The sequence below is a fragment of the Callorhinus ursinus genome, unplaced genomic scaffold (assembly GCF_003265705.2).
Source record: "Callorhinus ursinus isolate GAN/ISIS: 27379988/994484 unplaced genomic scaffold, GSC_fseal_2.0 scaffold11, whole genome shotgun sequence".
Lineage (NCBI taxonomy): Eukaryota > Metazoa > Chordata > Mammalia > Carnivora > Otariidae > Callorhinus > Callorhinus ursinus.
The window spans coordinates 22989721-23004999 of record NW_027397073.1 but is presented as its reverse complement, the minus strand read 5'-3'; the positions used below and the strand labels follow the sequence as shown (position 1 = coordinate 23004999).

The 15279-nt window shown below is 37.6% G+C and overlaps 1 protein-coding gene across 2 annotated transcripts in view; it reads left to right on the top strand.

The window, feature by feature from the left end:
* The window catches only part of SMAD4 (SMAD family member 4), a 54494-nt gene extending 41752 nt beyond the window's left edge, over positions 1-12742 (top strand). The window contains exons 11-13 of one of the 2 annotated variants that reach the window (XR_012380011.1): positions 7139-7277; positions 7804-7916; positions 8777-8914. Coding sequence is in view for 1 of the 2 variants with exons in the window: in XM_025886362.2 (XP_025742147.1) it covers positions 7139-7277; positions 8777-8988 (351 nt within the window). In the remaining variant the exon portion in view is untranslated. Of the gene's footprint in view, positions 1-7138; positions 7278-7803; positions 7917-8776 lie in introns of both variants that reach the window. The other variant, XM_025886362.2, reaches the window with a different exon arrangement.
* The last annotated feature ends 2537 nt before the right edge of the window (positions 12743-15279 follow it).

Here is a 15279-nt window from a genome sequence, read left to right as displayed (position 1 = left end):
TTGTAATAGTTCTATCCTTTGTGCTCATAGCAGAGAGAGAAGCTGTTCATACATACCTACTCATCCATCTTGACTTGGAAATCTCTGGATTACTTGTGTAATTTGCAGTGAATGGATAAAGAACTATAGTGTTGATTATATATACTATGTGTCAGATGGGAGTTATGAATTATTCAGTGTAGGGTCATATTTAAAACGTTTGAGCTTAAAAAATGTGGAATCTTGGGGCGCCTGGGTGGCTCAGTCATTAAGTGTCTGCCTTTGGGTCAGGTCATGATCCCAGGGTCCTGGGATCAAGCCCTGCATCGAGCTCCCTGCTCAGCGGGAAGCCTGCTTCTCCCTCTCCGACTCCCCCTGTTTGTGTTCCCTCTCTCGCTGTGTCTCTCTCTGTCGAATAAATAAATAAAATCTTTTTTTAAAAATGTGGAATCTTGTATAATTAAAGTAATTTTTAGGATTTTTCAAATAAATGTAACATCTCTATTTTGATACAGATGGCTCTTAAGAAGCCCCTGAGGTATGAGACATATCATCACTTGCTAAAACACTGTCATGGATAAATTTTTATGGTAATCTCAGGCTTTTGCCATGAACAATAATTACCTTTTGGGACATTTTTTTTACACTTTTTTTTTTTTTAAGATTTTATTTATTCATAAGAGACAGAGAGAGGCAGAGGGAGAAGCAGACTCCCTGCTGAGCAGGGAGCCCGATGCGGGACTTGATCCCAGGACCCTGGGATCATGACCTGAGCCGAAGGCAGATGCTTAACCATCTGAGCCACCCAGGCGCCCCTATCTTTTAGGACATTTTAGTGGAGTAAAAAACAACATCCCATTTTTGTCATAATAACTGTTAAAGGTTTAAAAAGAATTATTTCTGTTTACCAAGCATATTATTGTTTCAGAAGACTCTTACTAGCCAGAAAAAAAGAGATGCAAGTATACACTAAGTCTTAACCATTGGCATTTTCTTCATTTGTGAATTTTTTAGGCAGTAGTAACTAAGGGATTTGTATAGTGCTGTTTAAATTGTCGTATTTCCACCAGAGATAATATTACTGGGGTGAATTATATTCAGATAACACAAACCTCTGAAAGGAGTGCCCACACATTGGGAATACACCTCCCCCTAGCCCCCTAAACATGCACACACAAGCACATTTTTCTCCTTTTAATTAAAATGAAGAAAACCAAAGTTCGGAGACATATTCTTTTATTTTATAAATCAAGAAGCTAGAACTAAATTGTGGGGGGGGGTTTCTTCTAAGATGTTGATTTTTTTCCCTTAATCTTTCATGACATCTTGGTCCTCTGACATTCATGAAAATCTGATGTAATGAAATGGCCTTTTACAAGCTTTACATGAAGCAAATGTTTGAATTCTAAGTGGCCTTACTGTTCTGCTTTCAAAAGTAAGATCTGTTTTGTTTTGTGGTGCTTACTACTGGGCAGTCAGAGTTTTAACAGCTTCATTGAGATAGAGATATAATTCATATACCACGTAATTCTCCCATTTAAACTGTACAATTCAGTGATTTTTACATATATATTCACAGTTATGCAACCATCATCACGATCAATTTTCAAGCATTTTATCCCTCTAGGGAACCGTGTACACTTTAGCTGTCATTCTTCAGTGCCCCCCATTTCCCTCAGCACTAGACAACCACTCATCTACTTTTTCTCTCTACAGATTTGCCTATGCAGATTTTGTATAGATGAACTTGTATAGTGTGGTCTTACGTGATGTCTTTCACGAGGCAGAAGGTTTTCAAGCTCCATCCATACAGCGTATATCTGTACTTCATTCTTTTTTATGGCTGAGTAATACTCCATATACCACATCTTGTGTGCTAATCCATTCATCAGTTGATAGATGAGTTTCCACGTTTTGGCTATTCTATGAATAATACTACTATGAACATTAGTGTGTACAAGTTTTATGTGAATGTATGTCTTCATTTCTCTTGGATATACCTAGGAGTGGAATTGCTAGATTTTAAGGTAACTTTGTAGCATTTTGAGGGACTGCCAAACTGTTTTCCAAAGTGGCTTAACCATTTTACATTCTGATCAGCAGTGTGGAAAGGTTTCAGTTTCTCTATGGTCTCATCAACACTTGTTATTATCTGTCTTTTTGATGTTAGCCATCCTAGTGGGTGTGAGGTTTTTGATTTTGATTTCATTTGCTGGTTTTTGATTTGCAGTTCTCTGATGCTGTCGAGTCAGGTTTGTTTTTGAACACATATATGTTAGGGGATGCTTCTTTTTTTTTTTTTATTAGAGAGAGAGAGAGAATGGTAGAGAGCATGAGAGAGAGGAAGGTCAGAGGGAGAAGCAGACTCCCCGCTGAGCAGGGAGCCCGATGCGGGACTCGATCCCGGGACTCCAGGATCATGACCTGAGCCGAAGGCAGTCGCTTAACCAACTGAGCCACCCAGGCGCCCGTTAGGGGATGCTTCTAAACCACAGGTAGGCTAGGTTGAAGGTTATTATAATCCCAGCTTAAATTGATTCTCAATTACCATATATTGTGATTCTTATCTCCAGGTCTAGTAACTTAGCAAATTCTTAATGCCGTCTTATGTTCAAATGCCCAGTATACCAGCACAGTTATCTGTTTCTCTTTCTGGGTTACTAGTTCTTGGTGTTGATTTAAACTGAGAGTATTGTAATTAAGCCTTATATATGAAAAATGCCAAAATTTTGACTCCTGGTTGAAAGACAGTATCCTGAAGATGTTCACATTGAGCTTTATAAGACTCACCTGTGTTAAGTAATAGGTTTGTAATAAACTTATATGAGAGTAACCATAGGAAACACGCTTAAATAAAGTGATTAAGTCAGGAATGGTGATCAGAAATATCTTTTGGGAAGTGCCTGGGTGGCTTAGTTAAGTGTCTGCCTTCAGCTCAGGTCATGATCCCAGAGTCCTGGGATCGAGGCCCACGTTGGGCTTTGTGCTTAGTGCAGAATCTACTTGTCCCTCTCCCTCTGGCCCCCCCTCAAATAAATAAATAAAATCTTTAACAATCAGTCAAATAAATAAATAACTTGGATCTGAGCCCAAAAGGATATTTAAACCTTTGGTTCCTTTGTTTTTACTAACAACTCAGTCAGATTCTGCAAGGAAGATGATTGCATTTCAATGATAGCCTTCATTTTGCCATCCAGTATAACAGATAAAATCTATTATGGTTTAATGGATCAGATACCGTGTAGAGTAGAGAGGCGACCCAGGTTTTACTTAGCAGTATAGCCAGTAATCATAAATTTTCTGGTTTGAGTGCTTTAATTACATAAATAATCTGTGGAGGGATTTGCTGAGGTGCTTAATGAATCATCTCTGCATCTGCAGATAAAAGTCATAATATTTTAAAATTTCATTTTTGTGGCTACCTATAATAATGTGTGGCTGGTGTTGGTCTAGATTTAGGCTAGAACATTCATAATTGTGATTGTTTACAACATATTGTAAGGAATCTATGTGTGAAGATCTATTGGTTATTTTTAATGATTCATGGTGGGGAGTGGGAGTATGTTGAGAACATATTTGAAACCTTGGAGTTTATAAGTAAGGTATATTCCCTGTTTCCAGGTAGTAAGATTGTATAGGTACTATACTTGGTTAGTGATGCTTAAAACAATTTTTTTAGGTGGTTGTAAAGACTTAAATGTAAAACACAAAACTACAAAAGTCCTAGAAGAGAACATTGGAGAAAACCTAGATCTCCTTGGGTGGGGCAGTGACTTTAGGTATGATACCAAGGGTACAATCCATGAGAAACAGTTGATAGGCTGCACTTCATTAAAATTAAAAACTGTGAGAGGCTGTCAAGAAAACTGTAAGTCACAGACTGGGAGAAAATATTTGCAAAAAACATACCTGATAAAGGATTGGTATCTAAAATATAGGAAACTTTTAAAATTCAGCAATAAGAGAACAGTCTGATTTAAAAAATGCAAAAGACCTGAAGAGATACCTCACTGAAGAAAATACAGATAGCAAGTAAGCATATGAAAAGATGTTGGACATCATATGTTGTTAGAGAATTGCAAATTAAAACAATGACATACCATTATATACCAAGTAGAATGGCCAGTCTAACACCGACAGCCCAAATGCTGGCAAGGATGTGGAGCAACAGGAAGTTGCATTTATTGTTGGTGGGAATGCATAATGGTACAGCCACTTTGGAAGACAGTTGGTAGTTCTTACATAGTTAAACATACTCTTACCATATCACCCAAAATTCACACTCCTTGGTATTTACCCAAATAAATTAAAAACTTATGTCCACACAGAAACCTGCACAGGGATGTTTATAGCAGCTTTAATTGCCAATAATAACCAAAACTTGTAAACAACCAGGATGTTCTTGAGTAGGTGAATGGGTAAATAAACTATGATACATCCACGTGATGGAATATTGTTCAGCACCAAGAAGATGAGCTACCAAACCATGAAAAGACATACAAGACATTTATAAGCATATCACTAAGTGAAAGAAGCCAATCTGAAAAGACTACATACTGTATGATTTCAACTACATGACATTCTGGGAAAGGCAAAACTATGAAGACAGTAATTATCAGTGGTTCCCAGGGATAAGGAGGGAAGGGTAAATAAGCAGAGCACAGAGGATTTTTAGGGCATTGACACTACTCTTTATCGTACTACAGTGTTGGATATATATATAAAATCAAGAGTAAAACCTAATGTAAACTATGACCTTGGGTGATGATTGTGTGGGTTCATCAATTAGAACAAATGTATCACTGTGCCAGGGGATGTTGTTCTTGAGTGGGGACAGAGAACTCTCTTTACTTTCTGCTTAGTTTTAGATGAACCTAAAACTGCTCTAAAATAGAAGGTTTATTAATTCCTTCTTTTAAAAAAAAAAAAGTGGTTGTAGAACTGTTTGGCTTTTCAAATATTTGAGTTCCTGCTTTGTGCCGTGCTGGGTAATGCCTTCTGAAACGTCATAGCCCAGCAGAAAAGTTCAGAATCTAATGGACTCTTGGGGGAAATCTTGAAAAAATAGTGGTTCCTGTTCTGGGCATTGTGAGATTTCTGATTTTCAGACCTGACTCTCATGCTTTCTATCCTGCAGTCTTTTAGAACTATAATTTGGCTGGGTAATACCTATATATTTGACAAATTTATACCTCTTCAGAGAATGAAATAGTTTAAGTTTTGTCCTTCATTGATGCTAGAAGATCAGCATTGAATAGAGAAATAAGTAAATAGGAATATAATTTGCAACTTAGGATAGTTCTGTGTTCTTACTTCTTAATACCAAATATCATGATTAAAGACAATCAGAATTTCTCTTTTAAGGCATCTGAAAATTAGTGGTTTGGGTCCCATATCTTGTTTATCTGATAAAGTATGTTATACATTCTTTGATTTTTTTCTTTTTCTTTTTTTTTTTTGGTCAAGGATAATTACGCTTGCTCATACTGGGTTTTGTGCATACTAAGAGGATTTTTAAAAATTTAATGTACTCTTTGGATAAGGAATATAGTCACATGGTTCAGAAGTTAAAATAATATAAAAAGTTTGTATTGAGTAGCCTGTTTCTACTCTGACCTTGTTTCCTTTCCTACGGCTTCTGTAGATGACCACTCTGCTTGTTAGTCTTTCAGTGCTTTTTAAAAGACATTTATTTATTTATTTATTTATTTAGAGACAGAGAGCATGAGTGTGAGAGGCAGAGGGAGAGAGAGAATCTCAAGCAGACTCCTCAGTGAGCACGGAACCTGACACGGGGCTCCATCTCATGACCCCAAGATCACAGCCTAAGCCGAAAGCAAGAGTTAGACACTTAACTGACTATGCCACCCAGAAACCCCTTTCAGTGCTATTTTAAAAAAGCAAATATAAGCAAATACATTATTTTAGGAAGTTGTTTTTTTCCTAGAAAAAAGATGATATTCATAACTTGTTGCTTACTTAAAGAGCATGTCAGTACTTTCATGAGGATAAAGATAAAAGTTGCAATCCCTTTCTCAGTATACCAGCCCTTGGTGTGGCTGGTAAACAACCCTGAAATTACTTAAAAACTCCTTAACTTGTCCTGAAAGGTAAATGGTTCAGGGGAGGCCAAAACCAAAATATTAGATTAACATTTATTGACAGCTTACTGTATATTACGCTGAGTTTGCCACAACTCTGTGAAAAGCATGTACTCTTAGCATTCCCATTTTATAGATAAGAAAATTGAGGCTCCAGAGAGGTTAGCCCATGTAATTAGTAGATATTAGTGATATGATCCAAAGCTAAACTTTTTAAAATTATAAGCATTTTTCAATATACAGAAAAGTAGAGAAACTAGTTTAATGAAGTCCTGTACACCCATCACCGTGATTCAGTAGTTAAGATTTTATATTTGATCTATCCTTTTTTCTTTATTTCTTAAGTATTTAAAAATTTTTTTTTACTTATTTATGAGAGAGAGAGAGCAGAGAGCTGGGGTGGGGGTCTGGGGAAGAGCAGAGGGAGAGGGACAGGCAGACTCCACGCTGAGCGTGGAGCCCACCGTGGGGCTTGATCTCAGGACCCTGAGATCATGACCTGAGCAGAAACCAAGAGTTGGACATTTAACTGACTGAGCCACCCAGGTGCCCCTATTTATGTATTTTAAAACAAGTCCTAGATAATCATGTTATTTTGCTCCTATGTACTAAAGTATACATCTCTAAAAAATATAGATGCTTTCTTAAATAGTGACAGTGCCACTTACTACAGTCCTCCAAATAGCTAGAATGATAAAGAAGTTGGCATGTGACCAAGACCATCAGTTCAGCCTAAAGAGCACTCTCAGCAATTCGGTTATGAAAGGGTGGGGGTTTTTCACGGGGACAATGACTGACCACACTGAACTAGATAAAGGCTGTAGAGGCGTGTGGCACCCAGAACTCTCTTGATAGTGAAATGTGCCTCCTGCTGAGCTCCAGTCCCCTTCTCTTAACACTGGTTAGAATCTCCATAAAAACTTAGATTTTTAAATTAATTATTTTCTTAGAGCTACATGGAGCTATGAGTTTTAAATAAATTGTGCATTGGTTTTTGATGTGTGGGGACATCATTTCTGATGGACTCCTAGCCTTGAACTTCCACTGTTTGTTTCAAGGTCTTTGACTTGCGTCAGTGTCACCGTCAGATGCAGCAGCAGGCGGCCACGGCGCAGGCTGCTGCCGCCGCTCAGGCAGCAGCCGTGGCTGGAAACATCCCCGGCCCCGGATCAGTAGGTGGAATAGCTCCAGCTATCAGTAAGTATGTTTTTGGCTTTTTGTTGTAAAGTGTAATAGTTGGCATTTTATCTTGATTCACTCAGTTGATTAGTTACTTTAGGCAATAATAGAAAACTAAACTTTTTTTTTTACTGGGATAGTAACATTTTTGAACTTCAAAGAACTGTTCTATAATAGTTGCCCTTTGTCTAGGACCCTGTTTTCATTCTTTTTGTATCAAAAAGGGAATATGGGATAAAGGAGAAAGGGGGTTATTGTTAGATTATATTGATCAATCTCCTGGTTTTTTTTTTTGTTGATGCTTTTAATTCTTGCCTCACCAGCAAGGGTGGGTTGTAATCACTGACATGCTTGGCTTTATTCTAGAAGGAAAGCATATTTCAATTTCAGAATTAGGTATCTCTCCAAATTTTTAAGTATGCTAAGCATGGAGAGAAAACTAAGTGAGGGTGGTATTTTGATAACTTGTAGACTTTTTTTTAATTTTAGGGTAAAATTGAACTGTGTGCCAGGTTTCACACTGATGGGGAATTTTTTACTGCAGAGTTAAACTCCTGACTATAGACTTTTATGATGGAAACACGTGGCACCCATCTTCCACGTCTGAAGGCATAACTAGTGATTCATTCAACCCCTGTTCTTAACCTCTTCAGTGTGGTAAGCAAATCACACTGGCTAAGAAAACTGCAGTGGCCCTGCAGGTTTCTCTACAGCACATGCAGACTCCTCCCATTAGATTCACTGTGATATTGATGAGTGGAGATTGACTATATGACTGTATGTTCTGACTGGAAAATTAGCTGCAGAATCTCCTTTGTGACTTATGTTCAGGAGTTTACAATGTAGAGGTAGATAAGACATATTCATTTAGAGAATTTAACTTTTTAATTTAGAGAATTTGACTTTTTAAAAAAATTTGAGCATCTAAACCATTAATTTGCTAGTTTTGATGTTATAAACATGCTTTTACTAAAGAATCCAGAACTGTTATTAAATTTCTCATTCTTAACTACTGCCCCCATTGAGTAATTGCACGGTGTCTCTGTGACATTGTGAAACTGAGAGACAGACATCCTTTGGGTCATCCAAGAATTCTTAGTGGAACCAGGACTATTAACTGTCTCACTGTTAGGTCTTATTTTGAACGAGGCTGTTCAGACAGACAGTAAGGTTCTTAGAACCAACCTGTGGACATGTGCTACCTCTTAAAAACAAGTTGTTTTTTTTTTACCCTTCACCTCTCCTTCTAAAGAGAAACATAGGTGGGGTGTTGGTGGATTGTGCTAACTTACTTTATAATTGCTGGTAGCTAGAAGACTCATGTGGAATGTGAATTGTCTTAACCAAAGTTTTCGGTCCGAAAGTGTAGATCTACACGTACTTCTTGGCACTTTGACAGAGAAGTTATATGCTGGGGAGCATGAAGTAAAGAAAGCTGGTCACTTTATTAATAAGGTGTAGGGAGGATGGAAGATAGCAGCCTGTCCCTCTGACGTCTTCCAAATCCTCTCTGTTAGGTTTGTCAGCAGCTGCCGGCATTGGCGTTGATGACCTACGTCGCTTGTGCATACTCAGGATGAGTTTCGTGAAAGGCTGGGGACCGGATTACCCAAGACAGAGCATCAAAGAAACGCCTTGCTGGATCGAGATTCACTTACACCGGGCCCTCCAGCTCTTAGATGAAGTGCTTCACACCATGCCTATTGCTGACCCACAGCCTTTAGACTGAGGTCTTTCACTGTCGGGGCCCTTAACATTGTCAGGATGGTGGACTACGAAATACAATCCTGTTTATAATCTGAAGATATATTTCACTTTTGTTCTGCTTTATCTTTTCATAAAGGGTTGAAAAGTGTGTTTGCTGCCTTGCTCCTAGCAGACAGAAACTGGATTAAAACAATTTTTTTTTTCCTACTTAGAACTTTTCAGGCATGGCTCAGAGCTTGAAGATCAGGAAAAACACATTCTTATTAAATCCTCACCAGTTATGTATGAAGGAATCATTCCAGTGCTGGAAAATTTAGCCCTTTAAAATGTCTTAGAGACTTTTATATGCAGAACATTGATACATGTGTTATTCTACAGAATAAATTCAATATTGCTGATTTTAAAGGAGAGAAGTTCTCAAAGTTAATTCACCTATGTTATTTTGTGTGCGAGTTGTTATTGTTGAACATACTTTACTCCAAATATTGTGCCATGTGGGTGAGTTAATTTTACCAAGAGCAACTTCACTCTGTGTTTAAAAAATAAGATAGTTAATGTATTATAACCTTTTATCCAAAATATTTTTTTGCAAGTTAAACTAGTGAAGATGATTTCAATTCAGATGGTCTTGCAACTTCAATTTTATTTTTGCCAAGGCAAAACACTAATCTGTGTGTATATTGAGAATTCCTTACAATTAACCCCACAAAGAAAAACCATTTAAAATTCACATTTGTTATCCCTGTTGGATAACTATTTATCAAGAAATATTCTTTTGCCCTGTTATACAGTAGATGTATTCTATATTTCTAGGCACAAGGTTGGTCACTAAGAAGCCTAGAAGAGGAATTTCTTTCCTTCATGAATTCATAAGGAAAGTTTTTGTATTTTTAAAAAACACTAAAAGCAGTGTCACTCCATTTAATATCTCACTGTTCTACAAAGGTGGCAATGCTTAAACTAAGTGAGTATTTTGGAAACTGCTAAATTCTATGTTAAATACTGTGCAGAATAATGGAAACATTACAGTTCATAATAGGTAGTTTGGGTATTTTTGTACTTGATTTGATGTGTGACTTTTTTTTCGTATACTGTTTAAATCATGTATGTTATGACATTGTTTAAAATTCAGTTTTTGTATCTTGGGGCAAGACTGCAAACTTTTTTATACCTTTTGGTTATTCTAAGCCCTTTGCCATCAATGATCATATCAGTTGGCAGTGACTTTGTATAGAGAATTTACGTAGAAAAGTTGCAAATGTATTGACTGTACCACAGACACAATATGTATGCTTTTTACTTAGCTAGTAGCATAAATAAAACCGAATCTCAACGTACAAAGTTGAATTCTAGGTTTGATTTTTAAAAAAGTTTTTTCTTTTGCACTTTTGAGTTCAACCTCAGAAGCAAGACACCTTCTAAATGACAGGCAGCAGCCCGTACTATCCGGCAGCTTTGGTTTCCCTCACACTCTGCCAGGACTTCCCCGTGGACATTCTGTATCCAGTGTAGAGTTGATTGTTGTTGTTGTTTTTTGTTTTTGTTTTTTTTTTAGCTTTTATTTTACTGTAGCAAAATAGGCCTGATTGTCTACAAGATAAATAGGTTGTCTACAGGATAAATAGTGTGAAATAAAACCAAGGGTTATCTTTCAGATCCTTTTACTTTTTGCTTGGAGGGCCTTCGTAAGTGTAATGATTCTTTAAGGTGTGTTACAAGTTTGAGATCTGAGAAACACTATGCATAATAGTCATCCTTCTGTTGACTTAAATGGGTAAGTCGTCTGTGTCCTTGCTCAGAACGTCTTCTTTGTAAGACCATTCTGGAAACCACTGAGTTTGCTTATTGCTGTGATGTAAACATAGATCTTGATCTGAGCTACATGTCTTTTGTTTTAAAATAATTTTGTTTTAAAATAATTTCTCTACTGGCTCATTTGAACTCTTGAGTACTTACAGATACTTTTGTTAAAGACCTAATTTTAATCTATAAATGGTGATTTAAGTTTTATTGGCAGTTGTTTTTTTTTTTTTAATATCTTCATTCTCTAGAAATTGCTGACTTTAGATCTATTTTACTGCGAATGAAGAATAGGAGTGAAGGGAGAGATTTAAAAAATTCAGATTATTTGATTAGGATCATTAGCATGCTATGATATCATCCATTGCCTCCTTTTCTCCTTTAAGGAAAAGGTTTTCATGTTTAATCATCTGGGGAAAGTATGTGGAAAATATTTGCTAAGAAGTCTGTCTTTGAAGCCAAGCCACCTGTCTTGGTTTCTTTCTGCTAAGAGCCATAATGTTACTACCAGTACGTAGGAGTACTTCTAGTTATTAATTACTTTATATTTGTACCTAGATTCAGTCACATGCTTTTGAGAACACACCTAGTATGTTAATGTCAGTTATTTTTGAGGAGCTTAGTTGTTAAACAGTATTTCCATTTCTTAGAGGTAGTCATCTTTGATGAGTAAGACTCAAATCACTAGGTTTAAAATTTTATGGCTACTTTAGGGTAGGATAGTTTCTGCAGTTCTCAGAATCTGATTATTAGGATATGGTTTTGGGTAGATTTTCTCCAGCTATTTCATATCTCAAAATGTTGAATTTCATTGAAAGCTGAGTGAGAGTTGAACCAAGTACCTTTATAATCCAGTATGAGGCCATTCCACTTTGGTCCAGTGCCTTTCAGTGCGTTATCAAAGGGAATCCTTAATGGTGTTGCCTTTATTTTCCAGGGAGTAGGTTGTTTTATGGGATATAGCCTATCTCATTTTTTATAATATGCTACCCCTGGTATACAAAGATAATGATAATAAATCACTGCCATATAACCTTGTTTTTCTAGAAGCACGGCTCATTTGTATCAACCTACCCACTAAATAGGTCTCCTACCCCATTCCTCCTGTAATCATTGTAGGTTTACAGGCTGGGTGGTTAGCTTAAGGATTACCATACTCAAATTATCCATGTAAACTGAAGACATATTAGCTGTATTGTATTTCAAAGTTAAAAATTCATTTTTGTGGGAAAGGGTGTGGTGTAGAGGGGGATATTTGTAATAGAAATTTTGAAGGCAAAATAAAATGCTCTGTCTTCCAGATGATAGACATCTTACTTTAAAAGTTTATTGCAGTTATCTTTTTGACTATGCCCATCTGGAGAAGGGAAATTTTACATTTTCCCATGGTGCTCCTTACGCATCTTTGGAGGTGAAACATTTCTATTCCTGGTTTGGTGGTAACTAGTCAATAGTTACTAGCTATTATGCAAAATTAGATTAGTTCAGAGCCTTTTGGAAGAAGCAGTTTATTCTGAATAGGGCAGAATCCTTTTTGTTGATGGTTTTCTATAGTTTGCTCCCTTCATCATTACGTCGTTTTACTGGCATTTTATTTAACGATAGCAGATTGGGAAGATGAATTTTAGGTTACTGAGGTAAATGAGTATATGAAAGCAATTACCTGTAAAATCACCTAACAACTTTTAGTAGATGGGGCTGAGCTAAGACTAGCAGACAACAATAACATGAAGAAATGCTTTCTTTCTTTTCAGTTTTCAAAGCTCTTTATTACACTATTTCACTTGATCTTTACAGTAACTCTGAGAAGGGGTTAGAGGGAAGGAAATGCTTTTTTTTTTTCTTTCTAAAGGCAGACCTCATCTTGTTGCAGATAGCTATCTGTAAATAGTTGCCTAATTCTTCTTTACAAAGATTATAGAAGATAGGCTCTGAGAATCTTTTGTGCAAGCCTTTCCTTTTTTTTTTTTTTTTTTCTGACAACTAGGTAATTTCTCCTAAGATACATCAGGAAAGATGTATAAGGTTAGTGGTTGCATTCATAGAAGCATCCTTGGCTCGGTGTTGTCCCTAGTACCCGTCCCAGTGCTGCTGGGCTGTTTATCTTGTTTACCTGCTGTCACTGTGGAATGGAATTTTCTGCATTATCCAAACTTGCCTTATTTAAGCAGTAAACCTTTCTTATTTTAGCCATTTTTTTTTTGATGGAGTTATTTAATACGTATATCCAAGAACGTACTAGGCATATTTCTTTTGTCCCTATCTGTCTTTGTAGATGTTCAGGGCTGCTAAGGTTTTGCCTTGATAAACTAAATGGTCGTAGACTCATATGGTTTTGAGCGTTTACTTTTTTTTACACACATACCCTCCAGTGTTCTCCCCTTCTGACCCCTTCATGTGTTGTACCTACCCTTCGGAGTTTCTTCCTTCCTTTCTGATTCATTTTTCCAACTGCTTGGGCAATAAAACCAGGTAACTAGACTTACCAGAACTACCTTTAAAACACAAGGAGAAACTAGGAAAGGTCCCAAGAAACTTTCCTGTAAAGTACCGAGAAGGCCTTCAGTGCTTTGGTGTCTGACATCAGTTTGCTTAGAATGTTTCCTGATTCTTTGCTGAGTTCCAGGTAATTGAGGTGTGGAGAAGTGGGTCAGACTCATATTTTCCCCCTTTGAAAGATTTTGAAGTTTTGTTGCTTCCACCTCCATGCTGCTCATACAAAAACTGGGGTTACAAGACTCACTAAATTAGCATCAGTAGTCAGAGCAGTACCGTTGCCTAGAGGATACCAGCAAAAAAACCGAACAACAAAAAATAAACTTGGGAAGGTTATTTTTGTTGGTTTGGGTATCCCCTTTTGAGCCCTATCTTCTGGCCTTCCTCCTCTACAGATATTTTTGACCTATAGGTGCCTTTATGAGAATTGAGGGTCTGATATCCTGCCCCAAGGAATAGCTAAAGTAATTGCTGATGTTTTCAGGGATTTTAACATCAGACTTGAATGAATGAAAGAACCGCAATCCATCCATCCTTCCTTCTTTCCTTCCTTCCTTCCTTCCTTCCTTCCTTCCTTCCTTCCTTCCTTCCTTCCTTCCTTCCTTCCTTCCTTCCTCTCTCCTTCCTCTCTCCCTCTCATAGGAAGGACCGAGGTGAAGACAATCATTTCTCTTTGTTGATGTGGATAGTTTTCTCAGCTCTCAGAGCCCGTGTTCTTGTTCAACCTGAAACTAGTGGCTCTGGTCTGGCACCAGGTACGCTCTGGCTTGCACTCTGCCACTGATCTGACGTGTGACCTTGGGCAGGTAATTTACCTTCTCTGGGCCTCAGCTGCCTCATCTGTAAAATGAGGGAGTTGGATTAGATGTGTTCTTCCAGCTCTGAAATTTAAGTGACCTTGCCTACCTTGCAGCAGGTTTTGATTTCTTCCTTACTTTTGCTCTGCTGTTTGAGGGGGCTTTTTACTTATTTCCACGTTATTCAAATGAGATTAGGCTTGATATTTTATTACTATTCTCCTATGGACAAGAAGTTACATAATATGTCCTTGAGACTTAAATTTAACCAAAGGCCTAGCACCACCTTGGGGGCTGCAATAAATACTTAAACAAAAAACCTGAGAGGAGGGGAAAAACCTTCATTTTATTTTCCCATCATCTCTATTAAAGATTTCTTAAGGCTTTTTTTGAGTCATGCATGGCATTCCATCTTTTGGGTTGGTATGTGTTTGACACCATCCTCTTAAGTGCTGTGTGCTGGTAATATTTTTTCTTGACTAAAATGAAAACTTACTGTAAATGCCTAATGATATTAGAAGTCATTACTTCTGGTCTTTGGTTTCTTAGCTCTTTTATGTTCAAAACAGGGAAATTCCTCTGAATCGCATCAGTTAAAGTGGTTCATACGATAGAAGAAAACAATACCAGTGGATGATCATTCCCTCTATTCTTGGCTCTTTTTAGGTCCATTTTGATTAGAAGACTTTTGGGTGGAGTGTTCTTTCAGAGTACTTTTCCAGCCTATTCTTGGATAAGTATAATTAATGAATGGTTTTTCCAAGGACCTTGAGAGCCTTCCTTGGGAGTGGGTCAAGGGTTGGGGGGTTGGGGAGTCCTGGTAGAGGCCAGCTCTGTGCTAGCTGGAGAGGAAACAATGAAACCAACTGCTGTTGCCATGGCTGCTTGTCATTGATAGAAGGACTCGGGCTTGGATTGGTTAAAAGGCTATAAACAGGGAGTCGAGAAACTTCCTTCAAGTATGGGGTTCTGGCCAATGCCTTGGACATGTGACTTAAGGGAACAGTGTGAATGGTTGTAGATGATGCAAACCTGGTGGGCTGCAGAACCATCTGGAGGAAGTGACTGGGGGTTGGGGACTGATTTGGTGGTGGTATTTCCCAACTCTGTCTCCTCCCCTGAAATCAGAGTAATGTAGCTATGCCAAAACCCAGAGAAGAGCCACACTTAGCTTCTGCTTTTGGGAAAACTGGTCAGCTAAAGCTCCGGTAGTTCCTCTG